General features: G+C 38.0%; 1 protein-coding gene across 1 annotated transcript; it reads right to left on the reverse strand.

Moving 5' to 3' along the window:
* Positions 1–1,227: 1,227 nt before the first annotated feature.
* LOC126013272 (arylacetamide deacetylase-like) lies at positions 1,228–15,846 on the reverse strand. The gene is made up of 5 exons (XM_049776294.1): positions 15,649–15,846; positions 11,944–12,166; positions 9,811–9,880; positions 3,563–3,734; positions 1,228–1,827 (listed from the first exon to the last, which is right to left on the reverse strand). The coding sequence occupies exons 1-5, from the start codon at positions 15,784–15,786 to the stop codon at positions 1,234–1,236; spliced, it is 1,197 nt and encodes a 398-aa protein (XP_049632251.1). The 5' UTR covers positions 15,787–15,846; the 3' UTR covers positions 1,228–1,233.
* Positions 15,847–15,930: the final 84 nt, after the last annotated feature.

A 15,930-nucleotide genomic window follows, 5' to 3' on the forward strand; every position in this document is an offset into this window, starting at 1 on the left:
TAGAGATGGCTAATAAAGGCTAGACTCAGGGCAAGCTAAAAATAGTATGTGTAAATGGTTATAATATAGAAACCACACATGATGGCTAGGGCATGAATAAATCTGATATTTCCTGAAGCCTGCTGTGAGTGGATTGCCTTCTTGCCGCCACCTGAACTTGCAGACCCGCCAGTTAATGGGGAATGGAGCCACGTGGCCAGGGCTAAAGGACAAAGGCCTCCATTTCCATCTAGCCCATACAAAGGACCTCATGAATATTTAAAGCAACAGTGGTCCTGCCTCAGACCTGCTTCCCCTTTCCCCTTGAGATTATGCTGTGTGGAATTATTCACAGTAGGATTTTATGTGCTCAGGTCAAAGAAGGCTCCTTTGATGGTCCATACAGTGCATAGTCCTGAGAGCTGAGACACGAAAAATTACATGTTTTGGCAAATCTTGCAGGGTTGCAACTAGTGGCAATGAGTGTCAGAAACAGGAATGAGCAGTGGTAATCTCCAGTACTGAAGTGAGATGGTTTAGCCTGTGAGCTGGCCACTGCCTCCTCAGTTCTGCTCAAGGTTAAATGGAGCTCACAGTACCAGAGTCTGCACAACTTGTTCACTCACTTGTTGTCATGGCTGCAGCTATGTCCCCATATTTGAGCTCCATATAAGGAATTAAGCAATGGGATCTTCAGGGGAAATGGGGCTAGGATTAGTCAGAGCTGTTCCCTTTCTCAATACCCTGGTTTGTTTAAAGATTTAAGATGTTATTCCCTACAATGCCAAGAATCTGGGCCTTCAAAAGTGAATCTGCTGAGAAACAGATTGATACACTAAAAAGAAACTGATGGGCATATTATAATGATGTAAATTTTGACTAGTGCCATGGGGCTCTCTGCCCAAGCCAGCTGCAGCTCACTTTTTCTCAGAGACAAAAGAATATTTCAAAAACTTTCTTTCAATGGTGATGCTGTATAGGCAACCCCAAAAATAGGTTTGGGACTGAGACATCTACAACATGGGCAATATCTGCAGAAAAGAATGGAAGAAATGAATAAGCAAGTAAGGAAAAGAATCAAGTGGGCAGTGATCTGCAGCAAAGGACATAAACACCACATATTCTTGCTCGAGAGACCTGAGCAAGGCCACAGGTGAAACATTACCTCAAGCACCAATTCTTTGATTGTTCACTAATGTCTCAATTAATCAAACAACAAATTTCAATTTCTCATAACCACTACTCAGATTCTTGCTAGAGATTATCACTTAGCCAATTGATGTACTGGTTTTCCATTCTAGCTCCAACTTTTAGTCCAATAGAAATCAATCCATGAAATCCATCTTCAATGTGGTGATGAGTCACCAAAACCCTGGCATTCTGAAGTCGGGTGACATACATGACCCCATCATCTCTTAGGACATCATATTCACAAGTGAGCACATAGGTCTTGGGTAAGCCACGCAGCTGTGTATCGTTAGCCAACAGTGGGGCTGCCCGCACATCCAGGAACCCTGGGTACTTGTTTGCCAGTGCAGAACTGCCAAAAGTTGGCTTCTTATAAACGTGTCCTTTCCGAAAGTGCTCAGGCAGCAGAGAGCTCCAATTAACAAACTGGAAGAGGTGAGCTGAATGCACAGGTATATGCTGGTTGTTAGCCATGGCTTTCTCCAAAGATCTGTCTGTAGTAAAGTACTCACTGATGTACCTGAGTGCGAGCTCCTTGCTCAGAATTGGAGAGTGTGCATTTTCACGGTAGGAAGGTAAGTCAAAATCCAGAGCCTGAAGAACAGGATAGATCAAAGCCTGGACCTTGACTTTGACCTTGACATCTTGATCACATTGGAGCTGAAAACAATTTAAAATATTGTTTAAAGCTTTTAAAAGCTGTTTCATTCATAAATGCCTTTAAATTAAAAAATAAGCCTGACTTGCCATGAGGACACAATCTCACACAGACAAAACTCTAAACTCTCAGAGAATTTGGTAGTTTTCAATACTTTGTCTAAGCCTGCCTATATCTCCCTCATAGGGACTCCCTAAGCTTTCTTTATTCCACTGGCCTGTTCCTCTGAAAAGAATGAGAATTGGAGGCTGGAGTTACCTGGGTACTTGATAAATATAAAAAAAGTTTCTTGACCTGGAGATTTTTCACATCTTATTAGTTCTTTCATGCCTTTCAGAATGCTCTATCTTACCTTTTTTTTTTTTTTTTTTAGAAAATGAGCCATAATTTCTGTTCATATCACTGCAGACAGAAACACTGGCAGAGGGGTTTCTTGAGGCAGCAAATGATTGACTCATCCCTGTTCCTGTTCCTTATCTCATGTGTTATTTTGTATCACAAGTTCTCAGACTATTTAGAGCAGATTGCATAACAGGTACTTTTCCTTGGGCTGCAAAGAAGCTACGTAACATACCAACATACCAGCAGCCCAAATTTACATGTTTAAATGCAAATATATACAAAGACAGTGAAGGAAAATAACCAACAACTGTTTATTTTATCTGCACAAAAGATTTAAGTGGAGCCTTTATAAACTACTACTAAATAGCAAATATTCATTTGGAATTATATGAGACAATTTTTTCTGTTGGAACATGGCTTTTAGAGCAATGGTTACCTGATTTTATTTCTTAAGTCATATCACTAGTATTCAAATTGAATTTAGGTTTAGGCTGTTTTGTTTTTGTTTTTTTGTGGAAGCCACATCAAGATAGTCTTTGGCTACTACTAGACCAATACTTGAGTAAGTGGTGCTGAAAACAAGCCTGACACTGTTAATACAAACACTCCAGCCCTGAACCATTCTTGTGTTCTAATAGAAAAACGTTTTCTTATCTGCAATTCCTCAAGCTAACTAGAGTTATACGTACCTTAAGTTGAGAGCTAATGGCTGTGCAGTTTTAGTTAACTACATTGAGCAACGATGTAACTGATATCTGCAACAGGTCATCCCTACTAGGAGGAACTTATTTCTAGACTAACCTTTCTATTTTGATCAAACATTCCACCATGAATTTGTGCTCTTCACTGAGGAACACTGCTATCACCGCAGCTCCCAGTAGCAGCAACTGTTTTACACTGGATCTCCCAATGGTGATGACTGGATTTTACACACATATCTCCTGATACAAGAAAGCCTGAAGATCCTTAGCCAACCATATTAACTATGTTTCAATTAATATGAAAAAAAATCTCTTTTCAAGAAAGAGGATAGAAAGAAAAGAATCAAATCTATAAATGTTCTCTGATATTGACCTCTACATCTCTCTAATACAAATAACATGTGTTATTTATTATTATTATTATTATTTGTTATTTGTAACAGCATTATCCCACTAGTATTTTGTCTACATAATGACCTTTAACTGCAGAATTTTTTGTTTGATTTTGGGCCACATCCAGTGGTGCTCAGAGGTCATTCCTGGCTATCTGCTCAGAAATTGCTCCTGGCAAGCATGGGGACCACATAGGATGCCAGGATTTGAACCATCATTGCTTGTGAGGCAAATGCCCTACCACTGTAGTATCTCTTTGGCCCCAACTGCAGAATGTTTTAAAGAGTAAACAGTGTCCTACCTGCTGAACCACTGCAGCTGCTAAGTTCCCTCCAGAACTGTCTCCAGATACTCCAATTCTTTTAGGGTCCACACCATATTCCTGAAGGACAGCTTGACGCAAGAACCACTTTAGTGCATTATAAACATCTTCAAATTGAATTGGAAAGTGATGTTTTGGTGCTAGTCGGTAGCTGTGGACAGAATGACAATGTTCTTCATATCAAATGATTCTCTGAGTAACTACAGGACACCATTTACATTGAGACACTCTGTATGAGCAGGAGAACTGTATTTCAGTTCTTAGGTTTACTATTTCCCATGTGCTGTAGTTGAGAGAAGTCAAGGCATATTCTCTCTCTCCTACAGCATGTCTCTTGGTATCTGGACAACAAATTTACACTGTCCTTTTCAAATTTATGCTTGTGTATGGAACCACACACTTTCTGCGGTTAGAGTCAAAAGTCATCTTTTCTTCATAATATCTAATATTTAGGGTTGTTAACCCTAAATTTATACATGAAGAGTATAAATTTATACAAATTTATACAAGAAAAGGCTTAAATGTAAACCTTGAATTAGATTTAAGGATAAAACAAGAGATCATTTCTCCTAACTAAACTTTATTCAAATGTACCTTTTTTATAATTTTACTGCATTAGTTACCTGTTGTGTATTTTTTGTAATATTGTTTTTGCCTGTCATCTCACCTGGATCTTCCAGATGGGGGCGATTAAGAAAAGAATAAAATAGCTTGTTGGGGAGGCATAAGGGGCTTTTTTGGCAGAGCTGATGACTGGTTCAGTTTGCTTTTTGGAGCTGGCTTCAGACTGACAAAAGACTCTCTTTGCTGAACCTTTGGTCCCCTAATTGTTTGTCTGTGTGGATTATTTACTCCGGATATTATTACCAAGGTCTCCCCCAAAAGAGGGGGATGGAAGAATGGGATTTAATTTATCTTTCTGGGAGCTATTTGTGGACTCAGAAACAATAAGGAGTTCAAATTCCACCAACAAATGACTCCCGGAACAGGTGAATCTGGACCCTCAGTAACTGTAAGTGACATGTTTTATTGGAAATTACCTCTGGAGGTCCTTGGCTGGTTTCTATGGATACTCACACTCATTATGCCATCTGTTATTAAACACATCGGTTCGGCATTGTTCAAGTGCATTATCCTGTTTGGATGTAAACCACTTGGTTTGGCACTAGTAAATATCATTGTCATTGGATGGTTGCTGTTTACATTCAATCGAAAATTTCTACTCCAATATTTGCATCGCTTGAGTGGTCTCCATTAGTTATAGTTTGTGGAATTTCTGTGTTGGTTAATATGGCTATCGTATGCATAGGCATTGGCTGGTGTTTAGGAAATAGACAGTGTGGGAATTGTAAAGTGATGACCAGTATAGACAATAAAAAAAATTTATCCTACAAAAATTCAGACTAAGGTACAGGCTGATAAATCTAGCACTGGCATCAAGAGTATAGGCATTTTTGCTGGTAAAAAATCAATCCAGACACGTAATTTAGATACTCATGATCCAAGTCAAAATCTTGACACTTATGACCAACTTCTGGTGCTAAGTTCACAAGAGAGTTCTAATTCTGTTCATAGTATGGACTCACATGTTAATGCCAACTCAGACAATGAACCACATTTTAGTACTCCACACGTCAGGCCTCAGAGCCCTGTGCAGGGTACTTCTGCTAATCCAGCCCCAACTCCATTGCAGACAGTATATGTTTCAATTTATCAACCTCTTGAAATGGAGGATGTGGAACAGTTTAAAAAAGCATATAAAGATTTGGGGGCAACCTCTCCATATTGTCTGGAGATACTAAGAATTTGGTGCCAAAAAAACAATTTGGACTCTGTATGACTTTTAAAAACTTACTGAAATATGCCTGCCATCTAAACAGTGAACCAAATTGGAAATTTTATATGCAGAAGGTGTGAAATCCAAACTATATAGTCCAGATGGAACAAAAAAACGAGTGGCAGGGGTTAATCTCTCGTATGAATTATTAATGGGAGAAAATCAATATTCAGATTACAGACACAAGCGGCTTTACCTAAGTAAATCTCAAAAATAATTAAAGACATTGCATTGTCTTCATGGAAAAGAATTGATGCTAACAGTACTGGTGAGGAAACCTTTTTAAGAATCATCCAAGGTCCCCATGAGCCTTATGTAGAATTTGTGGCTAAGCTCAAAGATGCTTTGAAAATACAAATTAAAAATGATGAGGTGAGGAAATTTCTAGAAAAATATTTGGCTTATCATAATTGTGAATTTGGCTTGCAAATTGGTATTGGCTTCGTTGCAGGATTTAAATAAATTTTTATATGCATGTAGGAATGTTTATGATATGCCCCATTCATTAGCAAACTTAGATCCGGTGCAAACCTTTGCAATTACTAAAGGAACAATACCTCTTTACCTACGGGGACAAAATGTCGCCCAAAAGCCAGGTCTCTGCCCAAAATGTAAAAAAGGTCACCACTGGGCGAAAGACTGTAGATCTGGAAATCTCCCTAATAATAACATAGGGAGAGGTTTTAACACAAACCCTAGGAAACAATTTGCCTGTTACCATTGTGGAAAACAGGGGCATATTAAAAAGAATTGTCGTCTTTTGTTAAATTCAGCTCCTTCGGACCTACTGTATTTTCTGGTGTATAAGACGACGGGGCGTATAAGATGACCCCCTAATTTTACAGTTAAAACTTAGGTTTAGGCCTATATTAGCTGTATAAGACAGAACGTTCCTGTGCTGCAACTGTATGTACCAAGTGAGCCAATCACAACAAGCAAAGGTTCAGAGTTTATACTGTAATAGACTTCCTCTCTGACTCTGGCCAATCTGAGCAGGCTTTTGGCAGTGTAGATTCGGGTCCAGAACATTGTCTAATTTGCATGCATAAAAAGCCTGCTTGGATTGGCAGAGTCAGAGAGGCAGTCCGAGCAGCCTTGCAGTGATTGGTGCAGGATCGAGTTGGAAAATTTGTTTTGTGGCAATATCCAGATGATTTTCGTCTAGCGGCATATAGAAACATTTTTCAGGATATACTTGGCGTATAATACGACCCCCGATTTTCGGTTGACTTTTTTTGTTTCAAAAGTCGTCTTATACGCTGGAAAATACGGTACATTTACGAAGCAGGGAAACGCCTACAGTGCCAATCCCCAGGCACTTTCAAATCAGGGCAAAGTCATCAAACCGTAATTTTTCCCGGCCCAGCCCAAGAAGATTTATCTCAATTAGCGAATTAACGAATTAGCGAAATGAAATAAAACTGCTGACTTGTTGGCAATGTCTATATTTCAATCACCTGTGGAGGAACATTCAGCCTTACACACAGATGCTCACAGTTTACATGTAAATTACCAAATTTTTTAAAGAAGAAGATTTGAGAGATAACAATAGAATTCACTGTAATAACTGCAACACTAAAAGGGATTTTTCGAAGAAAACATATTTATGGAAAATACCTCCAGTATTGATAATTCATTTGAAACGTTTTGCTTTTGATGGAAAACAAATTAAAAAACTATACTCTTATGTGGATTTTCCTTTAGAAGACCTCAATTTAGCAAAATTCATTCAGGAAGATAATAACAAAAATGAAAAATACAGTTTATCATCAGTATCAAATCATTTTAGTCAAGTTTACTATGGACATTGTACTTCATATTGTAAAATTGCCACAGAACAGTATTGGATCAATTTTGATGACAAGAAGATCAAGAAAATCCCTATTGCATCGGTAGAATCCACAGCAGCATATATCCTGTTTTATACTTCTCAGAGATCTACTATGAATACCTAATTATCATTTCCTTTATTCATCAATTGTCATTAATGTTTTATGGGTCATTTTTAGGTATAATTGCTTAATAGGAGCGAATACAATGAATCCCCATTGTGGTTGCTTGCATGATGTATTTATGCCTTAATTTCTGTACTGTTTTAGGTCATTATTAATTAGAAAATTTTGCAATATATTGATGTTACTCAAGACCTATATGAGAGAAAGATTCTTAATCATATGAATGTTGCTTTATGATTGTGTATTGAGATATATTCAATTGGCAACTTTTGACTTTTCATTGTAACCTCATTGTTTTATTGCCCTCAACATAGATTTTAGGATGGAGGTATAAGCATAGTCTCGATATAACCATACCTTTTGGGTAGACTCTTTTCACAGTGCTCATTATTGATGACTGGTTACGATATATTTACTGTTTCACATTTGCATTATAGGACTTCACGGTCACATTGCACATGAGATTCTTTTTCAGATTTACTCAATTCTGCTTTAAAAATAGTTTTTTGTTATTGTGAATTTGAAGATATTCATCTAAACAGTTTGCCTGCTATTGTATTTTTAAGGCATTTTTTGTTGATTCAGCTGAATTTTTTCTTTGGCTCTATTTTAATTCCTTCCCAATAGATATTTTTGGTAATTCTGAGTGAGTGTTATTCCCATAATTTTGTATAGTATGTATTTACATGTCTTATCACATGTCTGTCTCTATTGTATATTTTGTATATGTCTCCCTTTTCCTGACATTTTATCCCCTAATTTATTATTCCTCATTATTCCCTCTTTCTTCCTAGTCCTTAACATTTTATTTATAGGAATTCTGTCACATGTGTACATCGCCTCTTTCACCCACAATTGCAAGCCTCTTGATTTCAGACTGAGAAATACATCCTTGACTGTTCCAGTGCTGTATCCTGTATCAAGTTACAACTCATCTTCCCTGATTCATCAAATGTCTTTGGTCAGACTTTTAGGAGTTCTATGCTCCCTATCTTTTTAGAGTAATTTTGGACTTGATAAAATTTTTTAACTTATGTTTTTTTATTTTTTATGATTGGAATCCTTTGAAGTGTATTTGATTCTATATTTTTTTATTATTGTAATTGATGGGTTTTTTTTTTTTTTTTTGGTTTTTGGGTCACACCTGGCTGTCTGCTCAGAAATAGCTCCTGGCAGGCTCGGGGGACCATATGGGACACCGGGATTCGAACCAACCACCTTTGGTCCTGCATCGGCTGCTTGCAAGGCAAACGCCGCTGTGCTATCTCTCCGGGCCCTGTAATTGATGTTTTTATGTTTTAGTTTTTTATCTTATAAAATTGATGTTGTATTTCATTAAAGTTTTGCTTTTGTAACTATGGGTTTGGGGTTAGATATTGTTACATTATAATTATTATTGTTATTGTTATTGAATTGTACATTATTATTGTTTGCTTACAAAAAAAAGGGAATTGTTGTGTATTTTTTGTAATATTGTTCTTACCTGTTGTCCCACCTGGATCTTCCAGGTGAGGGCGATTAAGGAAAGAATAAAATAGCTTGTTGGGGAGGCATAAGGGGCTTTTTTGGCAGAGCTGGCGGCTGGTTTGGTTTGCTTTTTGGAGCTGGCTTCAGACTGACAAAAGACTCTCTTTGCTGAACCTTTGATCCCCTAATCTTTTGTCTGTGTGGATTATTTACGCTGGATATTATAACCAAAGTCTCCCCCAAAAGGGGGATGGAAGAATGGGATTTAATTTATCTTTCTGGGAGCTATTTGTGGACTGAGAAACAATCAATAAGGAGTTCAAATTCCACCAACAGTTACCTATAGACATTTTGTTTCAATATAATTTAATGATGATTAGAAAAGGATCAAGAATAAGTTTATTTATAGTTTCTATTCATCCACATTTGGTTTGTATCTGTTATTGATTTTTGATCTAGAATTTTTTGAGGTAACTTATGTACATGTTCTCATACTAGTGAGTAATTGCTTACAATGAAGGTTTATACCATGAAATATATGGTACTAAAGCTGTAATTATGCTTTATCATATAATCCTCAAAACAACTGTATGTTAGAGAAACTCTTCTATGACCAGTTTGTGAAGTGAATGAGAAGTGAATGAGAAAGCATACAATGGTCAGAAAACTACTTCCTTAACTTTCACTAGATCTAATCTGGTCACTAGTAGACCTGCTTTGAAGGCATGGTGCAGAGGCAGTGGGGTCCTTGTTGATGAAACACAGTTTACAATGGCTCTTACAGCCCTCCACTCCACCACCCCCAACCCATGTGCAGCTCTTCCCTCTCTGTATCAGCTGGGTGCACATAAAACTCTTATTTTCTACTTTTAATTACTTGAAGTCACTGCCAGTACATATACCCAGGACTAACATAGCACCCACAGAAGGTACCCAAATACCAGTCCCAGAGCCTTCATTGTTCTTACTTGGTGGAAATGACCACAGCATCCAATCTGTGTGCAGTCCGTCTTGACAGAAGGTCATAGCCATAAAACTCTGGAATGAAAGAAACAGAAGTCAGAGACTGAGTGAGTGAATAAATCTCCTTCAGCAAAGGTGTACTTCCTGTCTCTAGAAGCTAAGTAGGCTCCTATTTCTCCTTGGTGTTCTTTCACAAGCACATTCCACAGTGGCCCTAGCACAATTCTGAACAGTTTCATTCTCCAAATGAGCATTGTTTCCCTTTACATAGCAACTGTAAAATGCTTGAGAAACAAACATGAACAGAGAGTGAAACAATGGGAGATTAGACTATTGTATACAAGAGTAAGGACAGGCCCAGAAATGAAAGCAACAACATGCCAGATTAGAGGAGCAAGTCAGGTGTTGATGGGTCAGCTCATGTTTTGGGCAGGAGAAAGGGGTTCTGTTTTCTGACCCTGGCTGGTGTTAGAATAAGAATGACCCAGTTTGATGCTGAAATAGTGTGAGGTCTCACATGAGCATGTAAGACACTTATAAGACTTTCAGAAACATGTCACTGTGTGAGGTTGTCAAAAAGGTCACAGCAGGAGTAGAGGCAAGAAAAGGGCAGACCTTGCACCCCTACAGCTGGCACAAGGTTGTACACACAGAATCTGGTACTTTTTTACACTGCACAGTAAAAGGCACCTCTAAGTTTAGATAAAGGCACATGTGCTGCTTTTCTCTCACAATGAAAACAGAAAGCACCAGACAAGTACACTTCATTTGAGAATGCTGTTAGAGGATTTCTCAGCTATGCAAACATGCCTAGGCTTGGAGAAAAGATATTTGAAGGAGATGTTTTGAGTGTGTGTGTATGTGCGTGTGTGGTTCTGGTATATCTAGAGATATACTCTAGGAACTCAAAAACACTATGCAAAAAAAAAGCCCTCTAAATACCTATGTTCATGGCAGCAATATTTACAATAGCCAGAATCTGGAAACAGCTCAAATGTCCAAGAACAGATGAGTGGCTAAAGAAACTGTGGTACATTTACAGAATGGAATTATGCAACTGTTAGGAAAAATGAAATCATGAAATTGACTTATGCATGATGTATATTGAAATTATTATGCTGAGTGAAATGAATCATATGGAGAATAATATAATAATAATAGAATTATAATGGTAATAGAATAATCACTCATTTCTGGGATTTAAGAAAATAAAAGATAGTGTGTTAATAATATCCAAAGACAATAGAGATGAGGGCCAGGAGGACCAATCCATCATAGGAAGCTAGGCACCAAGAGTGAGCAGTTAGGGTAGAGAATGATCCACTATAACAATGATAATTGGAACTGATCGCTCTAGACAAGAATTGCATGAAGTGATGTGTTTTGTACTCCTTCATTAGCAATTGCAAACTACACTGTTATAAAGCAAAAAGGGAGATAAGGGGGAAGATAGAGAGAATATGTAAAGTGCTTTCTCAGAGGCAGGAGCAGATGGTGGAATGAAGGGAAACTGATGCACTGATGGCCAGAAAAGTGCCCTGGTATACATTCCATTGCAAAAACTCAATCATGAACAACTTTGTACCCACAGTACTAAATTAAGTAATTATAAAAATGAGAGAGACTTCACAGTATCTTAAGTTAATGTATAAAGTTCATCTCAGATACTGGACACATAAAAGTATATTAACTATACAAAATAAACATTAAAGTAGTTAAGTGTAAAATTTTAAAAGCAATCTTGTCGAAGCTTATGTTTTATTCTCATCTACTTCTTTCTTTTTTCCTTACTTCTGTGTTTATTGAAAATCTTAAGTCACCTTTCCTCATTTCTCATCCACTGTCTACCCACTTCATTTTAATTTTCATTGCAATTGCAATTAATAAAATCAATAATGTCTAACTTCACAAAATTATTTTTCTTCTGAAACTAGCTATAGCTTTTCGTTATTTTTATTTATTATTGACTAATCTTGCAAAAAGATTATTCTAATTCCAATTTCAAATAAATCACTATCAAATGGCTGAAATTTATATATTTGGGATAATGTTTAACAAATATATCTTAGTGATAAGTTTGAATCAGCAACTCAATAAATTGCATGTTAAGCTAAAAATGTTTTAGTACAGACACATACGAGCACTTGCCAAACACCAACCACCACCATGGATAAAAAATATGCCTCTTCTAAGTGTCTTGGTCTTCTGCTTTGGTATGTACACACGGACAGGGATGTTGTGAAAAGTGGTGTCCACCACAGTGAGATTTTCATCAGAAGTCGGTGATGTCTCCACAAAACTTATAAGAAAATTGACCCCGGTCATAAAATGGCTGATTCCCAGTAGCTCAACCAATTGCATCTAAGAAAAGAGACAAGAGCAAAGCCAACCATGAGCATTAGGGCTATTGTGCAAAGACACAGGTCAGGGGGACATCCTAATAGCCTGACTTTGAGGAAGGCCCCATGGACCAGGGATTAGCACAGCTGTTCCCCTACAGGATTATAGGTTATGACCACTTGGTAAATAGGGATGATATCTTAAAGTGACCATCACTGACACTTACCTAAAGAAAATGGAAGAAGTGGAGCCTCTATCTCCTCTAATACTTTGAAAGACCCTCTGAGTTTACATAAACTAAAAGACTAACTTGAGGCCTGCTATTGAAAAATATGACCCAAAGCTTCCTTGGAAAGGCTATCTTACTCTAACTTAACTAAATCTAAAGTTAACTATTACTATCCCTCTTCTTACTGCATCTATAAAAAAGAACAGTCACTTTTACTAAAGAGTTTGTTACATTAATTGTAAGAATGGAGAGAAAAACACGCTTCATTTCAGGGACATGGTTTTGATGTAAAAACCACTTTCTGGACCCATATAGGAATAATAAAACCTCCAGTTGAAATTCTATTTCAACTAAATTCTATTTAAAATCAGTCATAACCTTTTAAAGCATGAAATGGGTTTTGCTCTAGAAACTTAGTTGGTCCTGTATTATAAATACCTTGTAATCATAGTGTTTAATGAAGTACTTTTAAACAAGTTATTTTGGTTGCTAATATGTAATCAGTTTACTATAAAGGACCACCTTCACAAAGACAAGAATAACCTCTAAGACCCTCCAATCTCTTGTGTATCTCATTTTTCCTATTTAAACTAAAGAGACATTCATGCCCTAGTCCTCCTTTCTAAGCAACATGCTTGTCATGGTTGTACCTTGTTTATCTGTCTGAATTCTTCCCTCTGAATTTAACATTCTTCCCACAGCAAAATCTTACTAAAAAGCTAAGTCACTGATATGGCTGTCACAAACACCGACCCAAGAGTGGCAGCATGGCCCTGCAGAAGGACACATGACAGAAGCTGTGGCATGCCTACTCCAATGCTCTTGGATGCTCATCATACTACTGATTGCTATCACTGCTGATATAGGTATGGCTCTTTTCAGCTCAGTTCAGATGCATGATTTCATCAAAACATTGGAAAATGACTCACACCACTTCTGAGCACACACTTCTGAGAATTCACGACATTAAATAAAGATTGAATACTTTGCATTAAGCACTGCTCTGGATGCAGGAGGGGTCAATATTTTAAAACAAAAAATGGGAATATTTTGTGACTGAAATATTTTCTTCTTTTGTGTCACCTCCCAAAGTTATAATGACCTGTTCAATATGGGACCACGTCAGATACCAGCTACAGAACTTGTAGGGAAATATACCTCTGGATACTCTTGCTCTTCAGAGAGTTCCAGTGTTCAGAGATAAACTCCCAAGTATTCATTGTGAAAATTTAGCCCAGGGTATTGCAGATGCATTGCAGGACCTTGGTCTGAGATCATGGTGGCAAAGCGTCACCCACACTATTGTAGTATGGTATGACTTTACTTAGCATGTTCATTTTGCTGACTCTGGGACCCTGCCTCCTATGGGAAGACGAGTCCATGCAGAGAGTATGGACCATCAAGCCTATTTTAATTTCTTAAATTTTTACAACAGAATAGGGGGAAATGTTAGAGGAAAAAGACCTGTGACACTATTTCCAAACCATGTGGCAGATGGAACAATGTAGAACAGATATTCTGGAGGACCCTATATAGAAAATTCTCTGGGGCTTCTCCTTGAGGATAAAGCTTTAAACACACCATTTCAGAGATGGGGAACAAAAAGGACAGAACAAAAAGGGTGCCATCTCCCCATGATTATTGGTTTCTCTAAGGCCTTTCTTCCTCCCTTGCAGAGAGTACTGGTTAAGGATATTACCTATCAACCACTGTGATGCTCATGAGACATTTCTAAGCTTCAAAGTTTATGCTTTTCTTCTCCCTGACCATCCTTCTGCTATGTTCCTAGCCCTGCTACCCTGTATGAATCCAACATCTCTTGCCCTATATAAACATTATTACAATAGAATAAAGTATCTCTAATCATTAGTCTGGGATCTATTCTTTCTCTGTCATAAGCTGTGGAATCTTAGGTTCTGAATAAATAGAGGCAGTGAAAGAAGTTTGGACCACTGGATCAACACAGTGGAACCCTTCAGTGTTGGCACACTACTATATCTGTCAGCCAGACCTACTTTCAACAGATTGTGCTGTTAAACCTGCTCTCCACAACTCACTGATTCCAACTGCCCTATGACCTTTTGGTGAATTCACAAATTCTGAGACATTCCTAAGCCTTAAAGTTTATGTTTTTCTTCTCCCTCACTGTCCTTCTGCTATGTTCTTGGCCCCAACTGCCACCCTGCATGAATCCAACATTACTTGGTCTATATAAGCATTGTTAGAATGAAATAAAGTATCTCTGGTCATTAGCCTGGGACCCATTCTTTTCTAGTCATAACATGGGGGATCCTAGGTCCCAAACAGAAGGGGAGAGCAGAAGTTCAGAAGTTGACCATCTCTGGCCCACTGGAACAACACATTTTCCTTGGAACCCTTCAATGTAGGCATATTGCTATGTCTGCCAACCATGTCTACTTGCCACAGTCTGTGCTGTTAAAACTTCTTCCCCACAATTCACTAATTCCAACTGCCCTAGCACCTTTGGGTGAATTCACAAATTAGGAGAGAAGTGCCCCAAAGAGAGAACAGTAGAAATTTTGGAGCCCCAATGCTGCCAAAGGGCCAAGGGTCTGAGACTGGTGTTCTCACAGCAAATGCCTCCCAGACAAGACCCATGGTATGTTTATTGTTTGCTTGTCTTTATCATCAGAAGGTAGCTCAGTACAGAGAAAGTAAAAAGAGGAAAGACTACCTTGGATACCATGTAATTACCCTTAGCAGAAAGTCAGCTCAGGCCTTCTCTGTCTCCTCAGCAGCTCTGACTGATCTGGGCACCATATATTTCCCATCTGCCTTGATTTTTTCCCAGGCAGCCTATTTAAAAAAGTGCCTGTTAAGTAGCCTGGTCTTGGGTAAATTCATATATATATATATATATATATATACTTTAATATTGAAAATCAAAACACCTGCACTACTTTTATGGTCTTTCTTCAAGTATGCTTTAAGGAAGTTAAAATTATGCTTTTCAAATCAGATGGCAAAAATTTAAGATGAATTTTCCAGGGCCCAAATAATATAGCAGAGCTGGTGGTGCTTTTGCCTCACATGCTGACTACCCAGGTTTGAATCCCAGCATCCCCCGAGATGGTCCCCTGAGATTACCAACAGTGATTTCTGAGTGCAGAGCCTGGAATAACTCCTGACCACCACAAGCCATGGCCCATAAAACAAACAAATAACACGTAAACATTTTAAGAGAGCATAAAAAAACAATTTTACTAAAACATCAAACTGTTATGCATTACAAGTCATAAAGTTCTCCACTTACCACATTATTTATAGTCTTAAGACATGCCTCTAAACACATCACTGCCCAAGGCTGTTCAGTGTTCGCTGGGAGGGGTGTGTACAGGTACCATGCGCTAAGGATCCCCACAATCAGGAACAAAAGCACTTTTCTGCCCATGATTATTTCTGTACTCCTTAGCGAGACAGCAGATGCACTTTGGCAAAAGCAATAAACTGAATTTTTGCCTAGTTATATTAGTCAATGTCTACCTGTTACCTAACTTACAGATTACAAAGCCTCTGCCCAGTTTGTCATCTCATT

The sequence above is a fragment of the Suncus etruscus genome, chromosome 7 (genome assembly GCF_024139225.1).
Source record: "Suncus etruscus isolate mSunEtr1 chromosome 7, mSunEtr1.pri.cur, whole genome shotgun sequence".
NCBI classification, from domain to species: Eukaryota; Metazoa; Chordata; class Mammalia; order Eulipotyphla; family Soricidae; genus Suncus; species Suncus etruscus.